This window comes from Abramis brama (genome assembly GCF_963993115.1).
Source record: "Abramis brama genome assembly, chromosome: 19".
Classification (NCBI taxonomy): Eukaryota; Metazoa; Chordata; class Actinopteri; order Cypriniformes; family Leuciscidae; genus Abramis; species Abramis brama.
The window spans coordinates 35,099,961-35,115,251 of record NC_139981.1 but is presented as its reverse complement, the minus strand read 5'-3'; the positions used below and the strand labels follow the sequence as shown (position 1 = coordinate 35,115,251).

Here is a 15,291-nt window from a genome sequence, read left to right as displayed (position 1 = left end):
CAGGTTATAGAGAAGAGAAGATATGCTGCAAGAGGAACTTATTCTGATTCAAGATTATTAAAAACATTAATGATGTGCACCCATAAATCATTTATAATAAACACTGCAATATTCTATTAAAAACATATAAATGTCCATTTTGATTTCATGCTGATTTTAAGTGTTTTACGTAAAATAAGTATTGACAATTACATTTATTTTCTGAACACTTATTTAATGAAAGATAAAGATGTGTCCAACAGTGAAGTTTGACTGCAGATCCTCTGAGTCTCACTGGCGGCCAGCAGGCGGCGCTGTTTAACAGCCCTGAAACCGGAAGCAGTCCGCTGTGGGAAATACTGCACATATCCAAGGAATACGTTAACTTGAACTATTCCTCCTTTTGATAATACTTGCTTTATTTATTTACCTTTAAATATAGTTTTAATATGGTTATATACGCTGTCTTGTTAATAAACAAGTCGATGTTCCTTTGCTCAACACCGGTGGCTCCTGACCAATCACAGTAGTTTGGTGTGAGACTGGACCAATCACAGCCCTCGTCTGCTGTAAACCATGTAAACATTCTGTTCGTGAATCGTGAGTTGAAGCTGTTAAAGTCACGATGGCGTCCGACTCTGATCTGAGGAAAGAGCTGGAAGAGTTTCTCAAGCGTCTGAACATCGACACGACCTGCGTCGAGCACCCAGAGGTGGGAATATAACCCGAGCTAATATAACCCGAGCTAACACGGAAGGGTTTCAATGACACGTGTGTGAGGGACGAATCCGCCACACAAGGCGGAAAAAACATGCTTTTGGAAATCATAATTAGGACATAATTCAAAATTATGACTTACAAAGTCTTATGAAAAGTCAAAATTAGGACGTAAAAAGAAAACAAATTCGAAAATATGGCATAACTAAGTCAAATATGACATATGAAGTAAAAAAAAGGCATAAAAAAAGTACATAGTCATAATATTTAATAGACTTTAACGTTACCTTCTCATCTCAATCAACTTAGTATATGAGTTGGTATGTATGACTCATCAAGTATATAACCACACAAACTGTAATCTGATGACTGTAAGAAGGATATTATCAGCATTAAGATGCTCTGTTGTTGTTGTTGTTGTATAAATGATGGCTAGAAGCTGAATTTGATAACAGACCCACTACAGGGCGTCCGGTGAGAGACTTTCACCAGAGATGATCAATAAATGACTAAATAAATTCTGCTTTGCATGTGTGTGTGGTTTTCTATAAAATAATTATATAAGAAAAATAGATAAGTATAAACACCAATAACAAATAATAATAGTATTCACAATAAACATAGTAACAGTAATCTCCACTTGGAATATTAAATAACAATGATTAATACAGTACAATAGGAAAAACAAATGTGCCATTATATGGAAAAGTGCTAGAAATGATTAATACTGTCGGCTGATACTCCGCATTAGTGCGCATGCGCCCAAAGAGTGCTTTATAAGTGAGAGATATATTAAATAGACCATATCATGAATGGCACTTAGATTATGTCTTCTAAATATAACAATGATATCCGTGGGGAAACTAGTATGTAAATATACATACGAACATCTTTACGAGCTAGTTCGTATTGTCATTCGCATGTAGGGCTGGGCGATATATCGCATGACATTGTTATGCGCATCTCGTCAGTAAAGCCGGTTCCTTGATTACTAGTAAATCGCCATCACCTGCTTTCAGATGGAGCGGCATTTACTACACAGAGCCGTAGTTCACTGACAAGCTGAGCCATATCGCATTAATTATCGCAGGCGACACGTCCGTGATAATTAATGTGATATATCGCCCAGCCCTATTCGCATACATTAACTTTTACACACGCGGGGCTATTCAAACGTTCATAAACAAAGTAGAGAACAACGTAAACCGACTGCTACTTACTCTACAGACACGCACACGACTTTAGCAAAGATAAACCGCTACATTACAGCTTGCATCCGTCCGCTTTCCTGATTGGTCAGACTCGGTTCAGTGGCGCTTCCCTGATTGGTCAGACTCGGTTCAGTGGCGCTTCCCTGATTGGTCAGACTCGGTTCAGTGGGCGGGAGCGCTGACCTGCACGTTTTTTCTGCGGCGCTGATTTCGCATATAGAAAGGGAAACTACGGTAAGACCCTTGGAATGAACCCTGATAGTGGCCTTTTTACAGTTGTTGTTGTTGTTGTTGTTGTTGTTGTTAGGTGTTTACGGTGGAGGAGATGATGCCTCATGTGGCTCACCTGAGCGGCGCGGTCACCAAGAACCTGTTCCTGAAGGACAAGCGCAGGAAGAGCCTGTGGCTGCTGAGCGTGCGGCACGACCGGCGGCTGGACCTGGGCGAGGTGTCGCGGCGTCTGGGCCTCGGCGGGGGGAACCTGCGGCTGGCGGACGAGGCTCTGCTGCTGGAGACGCTGCGGGTGCGGCAGGGCTGCGTGACGCCGCTCGCGCTCTTCTGCGACTCCGCCCGGAGCGTGACGGTGGTGCTGGACCGAGACCTGACCCACGGCGCACACCAGCGCCTCTACTTCCACCCCATGACCAACAGCGCCACCATGGGGCTCAAGCCCGACGACCTGCTGCGCTTCCTGAGGGAGACGGACCACGAGCCCGTCCTGCTGAGCCTCGACTGACCCTGATTACAGATCTGATCAAAACTATTTTACTCAAAACATTTATTTTCTAAATGTCGATAAAAAACGATTGTGAAATGACGCCGTTTCCATGAACCGATGTCATGCGACTAAAACGTAATTATTTCCTCCCACAATAAGTCATTCCAAACATCATGGCGACGGATGTTAGCAGGTTTATGCATATCTCAGCCGCTGCACTAGCCATTCCTATTAATGGAAGGAGACGTACGCGTGTTATCCAGCAGTAATGTCCAGGAGAGACTCTTACACTGAGAGCGGCTCATATGAGGAGTTTCTGGGAGATTCTCCTCATCTCTGCTTCAAGCTCTTGATAAACTGTGGCATTTCTTTGTTGTTTAGAATCCAGTATTCCCGTAATACTAAAGCTTTTATAAGTTTAATAAAGAACTAATAAAGTCTCGTCTTCTGTCCGAACATACCGTGCCTTCTTTAAAGAATGATCATGTGACTTTTACGTACGTCGGGTGACTGTAAATGTGCAAAAACTGTTTCTATTGCAGTTTTGCAAAATATTCCTTTTTCGAATTGCCTGAAAAACCTCCTCATGTGAACGTAAAAGCTTTTTAGCGCTATATGGGAGATTTCCCGAAATGTACGTGTTTCCATTGGGTGTTTTTTCAGTTTGAAGGGTGAAGGAAACGCGGCTATTGACCGCTGGTCACGTGACACACTAATTACATTATTACCATTACTGCTGGTCACATGACGTGGGTCTCATTCTGGACAACTTTACTGTATTTCCCACATTGAAATATTTTACAGTCACCAGGACGCATTCCTCAATATTCAGGCCAGTTCTTCAGAACTCTTCTCACGGTTCTCCAATCTCGGCTCTGCTACATGGGCGGAGGGATTAGCGCAACACTCTGAGAACTCTCTGCTCCTCACCACGGGGCTTCTCAGGCGCTGCGCTAATCCCTCCGCAGAAGTAGCAGTGCTTCGCCCTCTGAGAATATAGTTCCCAGTATACGGTTAGGAGATGACTGTGTCTCATGTGACCTTGTTATTCGTACACGCTGTGACTATACACATCTACGGAGCCCCCCTAGTCCCACTTTGTCAAAAAATTTATTATAACCATCTCGTGGCTTCAAGTATCTTGTGGGACTAGGGGGGCTCCGTACAAATCATAACATGTAAATAAGAAAATGTTGGCGTTATTTTGTCACTTATTGGGAGCAGTATGCTAGCTGGAGCCGTTTACCTCCAGTCTTTGTGCTAAGCTAGGCTAGCGGTGGGTGCGTCAGACAGAGTTAGAAGGGTGTGTGTGGACTCGTCTAACTCTGGGGGATACGGCGAATAAGTCCCAAAAAGTCGGCGTGTTCCTTTAACTATCCCTTTAAAAGCGGTGTACCTGTAAAGTGCTGGTGTACTGGACATGCAGTGTTCCTAAGTGGAAATTTTTTGTTTTGATGTTTTTCTAAATACACAATAGTGTAATTGATTAATAAATTTTTTTTTGACAAAAACATTGTTTGGATTGATTTGCAGTTATTCTGAAGTTGCATTATAATATTAATTACCTGTAAATTTATATACTGTAATAACTACATATATAAATATAATATTATCATTATTAGTCATTTGAAAATTATATTTAGCAATAATGTATCAATATAGATATTACAGTACAATACTGTATAATTACAGCAGAAGCAGAAACATTACGAAAAATACAGTAAAGTACTGTTTTACAGTTTACAGTACTGATCTTGTGTACTGTAAATCAACCTTGCTGCCAGTCCTGTACTGTAAAAAGACAAGAGAATCATTAACAGTGCGTTTGTCATGTTCTGGTCTTCTTCTGTTTGCACTCGTGTGGGAAACACCAGCCAGAAACTCACAGTGGAGGAGATCAGCAGACGACAGTTCATCGCGTCAAATTACTTTATTAACAGAGGAATGAAGCAGTGAGAGACGATCACACAGGAAACACTGCTGTCCTTGAGCTCTCTTGTGGCACACACACACACACACACACACACACTCATACACACACACACTCTCATACTCACACACACACACACTCACACACACACTCATACACTCACACACACTCATACACACACACACTCACTTGCATACAAACACACTCACACAAACACACTCATACACACACACTCTCATACTCACTCATACACACACACACACATACACTCACACACACACAGCCATGTTTATGTGATTTGTGAGGACATTCCATAGGCGTAATGGTTTTTATACTGTACAAACTGTATATTCTATCCCCTTACACTGCCCCTATCCCTAAACCTACCCATCACAGGAAACATTCTGCATTTTTACATTTAAAAAAAACACTGCTTAGTATGTTTTTAAAGCCATTTGAAAAATGAGGACACCCAAAATGTCCTCATATATCACCTATTTTCCCGAGTGTCCTCATTTGCAGGTGTGTTATCATAAAAATGTCCTCAGTTGTCATGAAAACAAACTCACTCTCATACTCACTCATACACACACACACTCTCATACTCACACACACACACACACACTCACACACACACTCATACACTCACACACACTCATACACACACACTCACTTGCATACAAACACACTCACACATGCACTTCTTGTTTTGGTGTTTGTAAAGGTTGTGTGTGTTTGCAGTGATTCAGCTCCACATTTCTCAGTGTTCGAGGATCTCGTGACGTTCGGCCCGTGAAGCTCAGCAGCAGCCGTGTGTTAAACACACTCACACACACACTCACACACACACACACACACAGAGTCAAACACACTCTTTAACACACACTCGTTCGGCCTCACTCTTTTGTTAAGGAATCCTTTTGGGTCCTTGATTCAAGGAAAAAGAAGGACATTTCTTTATTTTCATTTCTGAGGGGTCCATGATTAGAAAAAGAGCGGGAAACAGACGGTGTTCCTCATGGCAGGAGAACTGTGCCGGTCTTCAGACGGTGTTTCTGTGATGGAGAATAAGAGATAAAGACATGAGAACCCGAGGAAGAGCTTCGTCTGCGCTCATCGCCAGGAAACGCTGCCGCTCAACGACAAACTGCTAATGCTAATACCTTAAACACCTTTACTGTGAACTGTGGGAAAAGTGGGAGAGTTGGTCTAATAAAAGTGTGTCTTTCACTCTTTCTGCAGTGCTGTAACCTTCCTAATGTAGCCTATATCCCAACAATATTTAGGGCCAGATTTACTAACAGCTCGCTCCAGTGCTAACCCTCTTTCGGCGTTAGCTGGAGCTGGGGAGGGAGGAGGGTGATGCGCTCCGACAGCTGCTGATAATACTGGAGGAGCTTATATATGAATACAGTGATAGCCTCGTATTCCTGTAGGTAGACGTGGATCAGCTGATGCGAGCTTGACTAACGGGATCTGCCAGAACTGACGCTATGCTTGATGTTTCTGCGGCTGACCTTATTGCATACGCATTGTTGGAGATTCCCTTTCAGACGCAGTATTCATGGGAGGAGAGTATTTACAAGAATCACGCAAGGTGATTTACTTAGCCGACTCCGTGTTACGAATATGGTAGAACTATCAATTCTAACACTAAAGATTGCTTTATCAATAATCTTCCTGATCAGTTTGATCTCCTCAGCATCCCAGAAGGCTTAGAAGAACTCGATATTGCGCAAAAATGGAGCGAAACTGGAAGAAAACAAAACTAGAGGTATTTCGCATCTCATGGAAGGAGAGCTCGATTACTTACAGAGAGGCTTTAAAAGCTGCTAGATCTGCTTATTTTTCAACCCTATTAGAAGAAAATAAACAAAAGCCTAGGTATTTATTTGAAACAGTGGCTAAACTAACAAATAATAAAGCTTCAAGCCCAGACGTATCCAAGCAGCACAGCAGTAATGACTTTATGTACTTCTTTACTTACAAGATTGATCATATTAGAGAGAAGATTATAACTATGCAGCCGTCTAATACAGTATCGCGTCAGGGAGAGCGTCAGGGAGAGCCTCAGGGAGAGCCTCAGGGAGAGCGTCAGGGAGAGCCTCAGGGAGAGCCTCAGGGAGAGCGTCAGGGAGAGCCTCAGGGAGAGCCTCAGGGAGAGCGTCAGGGAGAGCGTCAGGGAGAGCGTCAGGGAGAGCGTCAGGGAGAGCGTCAGGGAGTGCCTCAGGGAGAGCCTCAGGGAGAGCGTCAGGGAGAGCGTCAGGGAGTGCCTCAGGGAGAGCGTCAGGGAGAGCGTCAGGGAGTGCCTCAGGGAGAGCCTCAGGGAGAGCGTCAGGGAGAGCGTCAGGGAGTGCGTCAGGGAGAGCCTCAGGGAGAGCGTCAGGGAGAGCGTCAGGGAGAGCGTCAGGGAGAGCGTCAGGGAGAGCCTCAGGGAGAGCGTCAGGGAGAGCGTCAGGGAGAGCCTCAGGGAGAGCCTCAGGGAGAGCGTCAGGGAGAGCGTCAGGGAGTGCGTCAGGGAGAGCCTCAGGGAGAGCCTCAGGGAGAGCGTCAGGGAGAGCCTCAGGGAGAGCCTCAGGGAGAGCGTCAGGGAGTGCCTCAGGGAGAGCGTCAGGGAGAGCGTCAGGGAGAGCGTCAGGGAGAGCCTCAGGGAGAGCGTCAGGGAGAGCGTCAGGGAGAGCCTCAGGGAGAGCGTCAGGGAGAGCGTCAGGGAGAGCCTCAGGGAGAGCCTCAGGGAGAGCGTCAGGGAGAGCCTCAGGGAGAGCGTCAGGGAGAGCGTCAGGGAGAGCGTCAGGGAGAGCGTCAGGGAGAGCCTCAGGGAGAGCGTCAGGGAGTGCGTCAGGGAGAGCGTCAGGGAGAGCGTCAGGGAGAGCCTCAGGGAGAGCCTCAGGGAGAGCCTCAATGAGAGCGTCAGGGAGAGCGTCAGGGAGAGCCTCAGGGAGAGCGTCAGGGAGTGCCTCAGGGAGAGCGTCAGGGAGTGCCTCAGGGAGAGCCTCAGGGAGAGCCTCAGGGAGAGCGTCAGGGAGAGCGTGAGGGAGAGCCTCAGGGAGAGCGTCAGGGAGAGCCTCAGGGAGAGCCTCAGGGAGAGCGTCAGGGAGAGCGTCAGGGAGAGCCTCAATGAGAGCGTCAGGGAGAGCGTCAGGGAGTGCGTCAGGGAGAGCCTCAGGGAGAGCGTCAGGGAGAGCGTCAGGGAGTGCCTCAGGGAGAGCCTCAGGGAGAGCGTCAGGGAGAGCGTGAGGGAGAGCCTCAGGGAGAGCGTCAGGGAGAGCCTCAGGGAGAGCGTCAGGGAGAGCCTCAGGGAGAGCCTCAGGGAGAGCCTCAGGGAGAGCGTCAGGGAGTGCCTCAGGGAGAGCCTCAGGGAGAGCGTCAGGGAGAGCGTGAGGGAGAGCCTCAGGGAGAGCGTCAGGGAGAGCCTCAGGGAGAGCGTCAGGGAGAGCCTCAGGGAGAGCCTCAGGGAGAGCCTCAGGGAGAGCCTCAGGGAGAGCCTCAGGGAGAGCGTCAGGGAGTGCGTCAGGGAGAGCCTCAGGGAGAGCGTCAGGGAGAGCCTCAGGGAGAGCCTCAGGGAGAGCCTCAGGGAGAGCGTCAGAGAGTGCCTCAGGGAGAGCCTCAGGGAGAACGTCAGGGAGAGCGTCAGGGAGTGCGTCAGGGAGAGCCTCAGGGAGAGCGTCAGGGAGTGCGTCAGGGAGTGCGTCAGGGAGAGCGTCAGGGAGTGCGTCAGGGAGAGCGTCAGGGAGTGCGTCAGGGAGAGCCTCAGGGAGAGCCTCAGGGAGTGCGTCAGGGAGAGCGTCAGGGAGAGCCTCAGGGAGAGCCTCAGGGAGAGCGTCAGGGAGTGCGTCAGGGAGTGCGTCAGGGAGAGCCTCAGGGAGAGCGTCAGGGAGTGCGTCAGGGAGAGCGTCAGGGAGAGCCTCAGGGAGAGCCTCAGGGAGAGCCTCAGGGAGAGCGTCAGGGAGAGCGTCAGGGAGAGCGTCAGGGAGTGCCTCAGGGAGAGCCTCAGGGAGAGCCTCAGGGAGTGCGTCAGGGAGAGCGTCAGGGAGTGCGTCAGGGAGTGCGTCAGGGAGAGCCTCAGGGAGAGCGTCAGGGAGAGCCTCAGGGAGAGCCTCAGGGAGAGCCTCAGGGAGAGCGTCAGGGAGTGCCTCAGGGAGAGCCTCAGGGAGAACGTCAGGGAGAGCGTCAGGGAGTGCGTCAGGGAGAGCCTCAGGGAGAGCGTCAGGGAGTGCGTCAGGGAGTGCATCAGGGAGAGCGTCAGGGAGTGCGTCAGGGAGAGCGTCAGGGAGTGCGTCAGGGAGAGCCTCAGGGAGAGCCTCAGGGAGTGCGTCAGGGAGAGCGTCAGGGAGAGCCTCAGGGAGAGCCTCAGGGAGAGCGTCAGGGAGTGCGTCAGGGAGTGCGTCAGGGAGAGCCTCAGGGAGAGCGTCAGGGAGTGCGTCAGGGAGAGCGTCAGGGAGAGCCTCAGGGAGAGCCTCAGGGAGAGCCTCAGGGAGAGCGTCAGGGAGAGCGTCAGGGAGTGCCTCAGGGAGAGCCTCAGGGAGAGCCTCAGGGAGAACGTCAGGGAGAGCGTCAGGGAGTGCGTCAGGGAGTGCGTCAGGGAGAGCCTCAGGGAGAGCGTCAGGGAGTGCGTCAGGGAGAGCGTCAGGGAGAGCGTCAGGGAGTGCGTCAGGGAGTGCGTCAGGGAGAGCGTCAGGGAGTGCGTCAGGGAGAGCGTCAGGGAGTGCGTCAGGGAGAGCCTCAGGGAGAGCCTCAGGGAGTGCGTCAGGGAGAGCCTCAGGGAGAGCCTCAGGGAGAGCGTCAGGGAGAGCGTCAGGGAGAGCCTCAGGGAGAGCGTCAGGGAGAGCCTCAGGGAGAGCCTCAGGGAGAGCGTCAGGGAGAGCGTCAGGGAGAGCCTCAGGGAGAGCGTCAGGGAGAGCCTCAGGGAGAGCCTCAGGGAGAGCCTCAGGGAGAGCGTCAGGGAGTGCGTCAGGGAGTGCGTCAGGGAGAGCCTCAGGGAGAGCGTCAGGGAGTGCGTCAGGGAGAGCGTCAGGGAGAGCGTCAGGGAGAGCGTCAGGGAGAGCGTCAGGGAGTGCCTCAGGGAGAGCCTCAGGGAGAGCCTCAGGGAGAGCCTCAGGGAGTGCGTCAGGGAGAGCGTCAGGGAGAGCGTCAGGGAGAGCCTCAGGGAGAGCGTCAGGGTTGGGCCGATAGACGATGCCATCGCGATGTTTAGGCGGCATGATGTCCATAGACACCAACCATTTTGTATTTTACAAACTATAAATGTATTGTTTTGCTATAAATTATATATTATATGTATTTAAAGGGACACTCCACCCATTTGCACTAAGCTTTGCATTGTTAGAAACCCAGTCATACTATTGAATGGTCATGCAATACTCTCTCATTTTCCCCTGAGACGGGAGAAATCCGTTATTTACCTCTTACACTTCCTCCCACAATGACGCAAAAATCGTCATTTTGCGTCATTGTCGGAGGAAGTGTAAGAGGGGGGGATTTCTGTTGAGACTACAAGCACTAGTTCCTCATCTCTCCAATCTTTCCCAGGGGCGGGACCCGCTCACGCTACAGACCTATTACAGATCAGTGGGTGGGACTTTACTCTCTGAAACTGAAAGCAATATCCTCCATCTTGTTTGAAGCTAAGCTAACAGGCGCTGTGGAGACAGATGTACAGTTATGACAATAGCGGAGGAGAGTGCTCAATATGATATAGAAGAAGAGGATTTCGGAAGTCTGATGCTTGAATCAGGTGTTTGTGGCTACCTTTACAAGCCGCATTATAGCGAAGAGCAGCCGAGGCAGAAGACCTGCCTGCCGCGGACGAGGAGCCCAGACTGGCTCGAATTAGGGCGGACTGGTGGCGCCGGTGATCTCACTATGCAACTACGAACACAGAGATAGAGTCCGTCTGCGGCAAAGAATTTCAACGATGACAATTTCGCCTGGACGAAATCTCTGAATCAGACGAGGACACGGACGTTTGTGTTGTGAACTATCCTAGTTTCGCACCGCATATGTTCTGACTGAACATCCAGGTACCATGCAATAATTCACCTTTTCGAAAGAAATACAAACGAGGAGTAATGCACTAATGAGTTTGCCAACTAACTAGACATTTTGTGCGAAATGATTTTCAAGCTCTGGTGGTAGCTAGCCTTGTAGACGGAAGAGTGATTTCTCTTATAGGCAGATATGCGCTGTTCTGGATTAGTGGGAGTGGCTTGCGGAGCTGTGCAATGTGGTGCATTGTGGGAGTTGTTGTCTTTCATACAAATGCGTCCTGAAGTTATTTTTTGTCTTTCCTCGGTCACGAAAGCACCAAATTCAAAATTTATTTTACATTTCGACTACATATATGACCCACTTTCAATAAAAAACAATGTTCCTATGGGTGGAATGCCCCTTTAAATGTCTGAAACCTAAAATAAACATTATGTGGTTAAAAACACTGAATAGTTGTGATATACGACAGCTCTGAGTGCGTCCGTCTCTGGCTCAGCGCTGCAGTATTCTCCTGCTCTCTCTGTAAAGCTGCTGTGAAACACTCTGTACTGTAGAAAGCACTGTATAAATAAATGTATAGTGTCTCAATCTACATTATATTCACACTGCTGTTTTAGAAAGCCAAACAATAAGAATATAATAATAATAATTGTATATTATTTCTAAGACAGTAATGGCCTTTATATTGTAAAACAAATGCACTCTAAAATAAATGAAAATGAATATTTCATAAGTCAGGGGCGTCACTAGGATTGGAAGACAGGGGGGGCTTAGTCCCCAGGGTATTTGTAACTTGCGTTTATAGAAAATCTTACAGTGAATTTGAGTAAAAAACAACTATATGTTTAGCTGTATTTGTCTCTTCAACCCCGTTACCATCTTCAACCCTGTTATAGTCTCAACCCCGTCACACCTACATTTTTATTCATTATTTTTTTAAGTTTATGAATAAGTAATTTAATGTTTGTTGAACTTAGTCAGAAATTTTAGGAGCAATCATAAGAATACTGATTTTAGTTCAAATTCTGAAGTTAAGCCACATCTTTGATAAAAAATGATAGGGTTGCTGTCACAAAAAGTGCCCATTTCAGGCTTTAGTATAGCATAAGTGTAAAATTATAAATGATATGGTGCATGGTACAATTTCTGGTGAGCTGCGCTTTTTTATTATTTCAGTTCAATTCAATTATTGTGATTTAATTTAATATTGACTCATTTGGATAAATATTAGGTACTCAAGATGGGTGTTAATTTTTCTCAAGAAAAAAACAACTCACCTAATGCTGTAAACACACAGAGAGCCCTATCAGCTGGCAGTATTATTTAAGGTTAAAAATAACTCAAATATAATGCGTTTTTTTTTATTATAATAACAACTGTGTTTAATGATATAAGTAAAAATATAATAAATATGTAATATAGAACACATATTTAGCAAAATACTCTTTTTTTAAATAAGCTCTTTTTTTCTTGCCAACTACGTGCTATATAGCCTATATTATGTTCATTAAATGGATTTCCTGAGGTAAATGTAACATAATTGTTCTCCAGCTATGTTATTGACCTCTTCACGCTGATAAAAAACACTGATTGATCGATATTATGTATGAGGAATATACATTTCGGTAAGTTGTAGCCTACTACTGTATCTTTCAACAGTGTTAGTGTTTTTTTACTATTAGCTAGTAGAGATGATCGGTTCACGTGCGCTAGGGATCTGTCATGTCACATACAAGCGCCAAAACGGTATTTATTGTTTGAATTTCGTAATAAAATTTACAGAATCTGAGAGTTGAGATTCTTTTATATCATAACTAACCTGCTCTGTCTAGTCTGTTGGTCTCCATGTCCTCTTTGCTTCGCGATTTTTCTGTGCGTGAGAAAATGGATGTGTGGCGTGAGAGCGTGTGAAAAGTGTCAATCGCGTGTGTCTCACGGTGAATGCGTGAGAGTTGGCAGCTCTTTTACGACTCTTTGTACTTCTGTCCAACTCCCGACTTTCTGGCTATTTTTTTGTAGCTGGATATATATCATTGTTTGCGTCTAAATATGAATAGGATACGATTATTGATAAATCGAATTGTTATTGTTGTTATTATCATTTAGGGGGGCTTAGGAACATTTTGGGGTAGCTTCAGCCCCCCTAAAATAGGCCTAACGACGTCCCTGTCATAAGTATATAATTTTACTATGACACAGCAAGGAAATTCCTTTACTACTTAATTTGCAATAGATAAAGTCTAAAGCTTTTAGACGCACAGCTCTGAGACGCGCAGCGCACACACACTCGTCTACACACACACTCGTCTACACTTCTGCAATCTCATGTAGTGTGATGAGGGCACACAAGCCTGTCCACACCTTCCATAGTAGTTCATTTAACAGATATTTTGCCAAAGAAATAGTACAAAACAACACTAGAGACATTTGATGTAATTATGAGAAGTTTTGGGTTGCTTATGAAAGTCTAGATAATCAATAGGAAGCTGGAGATTCAGTGGAGACGCATGACTTTATTTCTTCTACAGAACATAATAAAAGAGCGTTGGGAAGCCTGAGACATCTCCCAAAATACCATCTGTTTTAAAGATGAAGAAAAGTCACAAAGATTTGAACACATGAGGGTGAGTACATGATGACAGACGTTCACTGGGGACACTATCACTGATCTCCTGCATGGACACCATTATATGAGCACTGAGCGGGACGATGACATCACGGTTTACTGCAGAGCGGCTGTAAATGAACTGAAATAATAGCTAATGATTTTTACAACAGAAATGAACCATCACTGAACTTAAGCTGGACTATGACACTGTGTTCTTCTAGATCTGCTTGTACAGTGGAAACACACGTTGTTGCATGATCTTCCCGTTATCACTGTGAAGCGGCAGAATGGTCATTTCTCCTGAATCATCACTGCTGTCGCTCGAGACGGTCAAAGCCTCCAGGGGCTCGAGGTGGAGGAACAAGATCATTAAAAACAAAACATCCAGTGATGTGGAGAAAGTGCAGGCCGGTTCTGTCTGGCTTCATGTTCACCTGATGAAGCGTCTCCCCGTGAGCTCAGACACACACTGCCTTCTGCTGTTACAACTCTTATCATACAGAGTCTTCTCTACGACTGGCTGCTTCAAGACTGTCACCAACTCCACGTCATCACAGCGCCTGTGCAGGGCATCAGCATCTGCTCTCGGAGAGCTTTAGATAAAGAGCAAACACACCTCTGGAGTTCACAGATCTGAGTGTGTCGAGCCGCTCCAACTAAACCTGAAGCACTGCAAGTATTAATGTTGCTTGTGTGTAAATGTGCTGTAGATCATCAGGTCTGAGGTTTAGAAGGTCCCAGAGGACGGTTTGGTGTTGCCTTTTATTCTCAGTGTGGTGCTGTAAAGTTTTTTGTTTTTTGTAAAATTTGTATTTGGTTACTGGAGCCTGCAAATAATGCCATTAAACATGTTTAAAACACCAGCTGTACGTTGTTTACACACTAATTTGAAGATTCAATGATGAATATGTTTGATTGATGATATTTAATACCAGATCCCGGTTATCCCGTTTAATTACTGTTATTAACACAGACTTAAGATGTACAAAGACCACTCAGGGCTGCCGAGGGTGCGCTCACATTACTCATGCACGAGTCCCGCCTGTGAATAACGCCGCTGGGGCTGATGGGTAGCCATCACATCACTGCACGTCACTGGATAAAAGAGAAGCAGCTCATGTTCAAAGTGGAACTTCGACACGGTGTCTTGGATTGGCGCTCTAGGGAACACCATCAGCGAGAGCTCTGTTCTGCTTTCTTCTCTCCTGAGGGATGAGGATCTAACGTTTCCTCAGCTCTGGAAGCGGGCCAGCGGGATCGGTCTCGGAGACGTAGGCGGAGCTGTGGGAGTCTGATAGGGTTGGTTCTCTTCTGGACTTCTCATGCTAGCTCTGTTCCTAATGTTGGGTCAGGAAGGGTTATGGCTAACTCTGAGGAATCAGATGCTGAGAGAGTTGAGGGAGGTGTTATTAAAACAATAATCTGCTTCCTCCACTGCCCCGCATTTGAGTTTGGGAGCCTTATTCCTCCTAGATTTCCACACGGAGCTGTCGGGGCAATGGAGGAATCGTGTAATCTCGATATGCACGGATGCCCCAGTCAGGACAGGCCTGTGGAGACACACACGTGTAGCAAGCGGTACAGGGTTAGGGGTGTCCGCTGCTTATATAGTACGCTCGTAATGATGAGTGACAGGACTGAATATTTAGGCTCCTCCCGAAACTATGTTTGGAACTTCATTTAAAGGAAAACAGGGATTGGAAACGGCTCTTTCTGTCGCTTGCCTCATGTGTGCACATGCTGGCGTGTTCGAGAACCATTGCCTCAGAGCTCTGCTGTTGGTGGGAAGGGAGGGAGGACGGCTGTACAGGCCAGGACGTCCCTTTAGCTGTAAACGCTAGCCGCTCCGCTGAAAACACCTGTGGCGCTCGAGAGCGTTTGCCGGTCGGTCGGTGTGGTATTTGTCCCGCCTCTCCTCCACTGTGATTGGACGGCTGGGTAAAACGTAACAGTGATGAGAGCATGAGGACATTCTTCAACTCTCGGCGACCGGTATAGAACAGCCAGCGCTCAGCATGAAACAGACGCTCAGCGCCTCGTTATGCTCCTGCCTTTTAAAAACACAGCGCTCCCATTGAAAACAATAGGAAAAATACGCTACCGCTAAATACGCTACCGCTAAATACGCTACTGCTTAGGG

The 15,291-nt window shown here is 47.1% G+C and overlaps 2 protein-coding genes across 3 annotated transcripts in view; one reads left to right on the top strand and one right to left on the bottom strand.

Moving 5' to 3' along the window:
• Positions 1 to 301: 301 nt before the first annotated feature.
• Positions 302 to 4,127, top strand: prorsd1 (prolyl-tRNA synthetase domain containing 1). Its single transcript, XM_084092625.1, has 2 exons — positions 302 to 691; positions 2,215 to 4,127. Exons 1-2 carry the CDS (start codon positions 605 to 607, stop codon positions 2,641 to 2,643), a joined length of 516 nt encoding a protein of 171 aa, XP_083948751.1. The 5' UTR covers positions 302 to 604; the 3' UTR covers positions 2,644 to 4,127.
• Positions 4,128 to 4,536: 409 nt separating this feature from the next.
• Positions 4,537 to 15,291, bottom strand: part of ccdc88ab (coiled-coil domain containing 88Ab) — an 83,348-nt gene continuing 72,593 nt past the window's right edge. For both annotated transcript variants that reach the window (XM_084093731.1, XM_084093730.1), the window contains one exon: positions 4,537 to 5,610. The gene's annotated coding sequence lies outside the window, so the exon portion shown is untranslated. The remainder of the gene's footprint in view (positions 5,611 to 15,291) is intronic.

Excerpts from the sequence above, each read along its gene's own strand:
- prorsd1 (XM_084092625.1), top strand. The coding sequence starts at position 605 with ATGGCGTCCGACTCTGATCTGAGGAAAGAGCTGGAAGAGTTTCTCAAG. Across the intron at positions 692-2,214 it reads CCTGCGTCGAGCACCCAGAG|GTGTTTACGGTGGAGGAGAT; the intron begins GTGGGAATATAA and ends TGTTGTTGTTAG.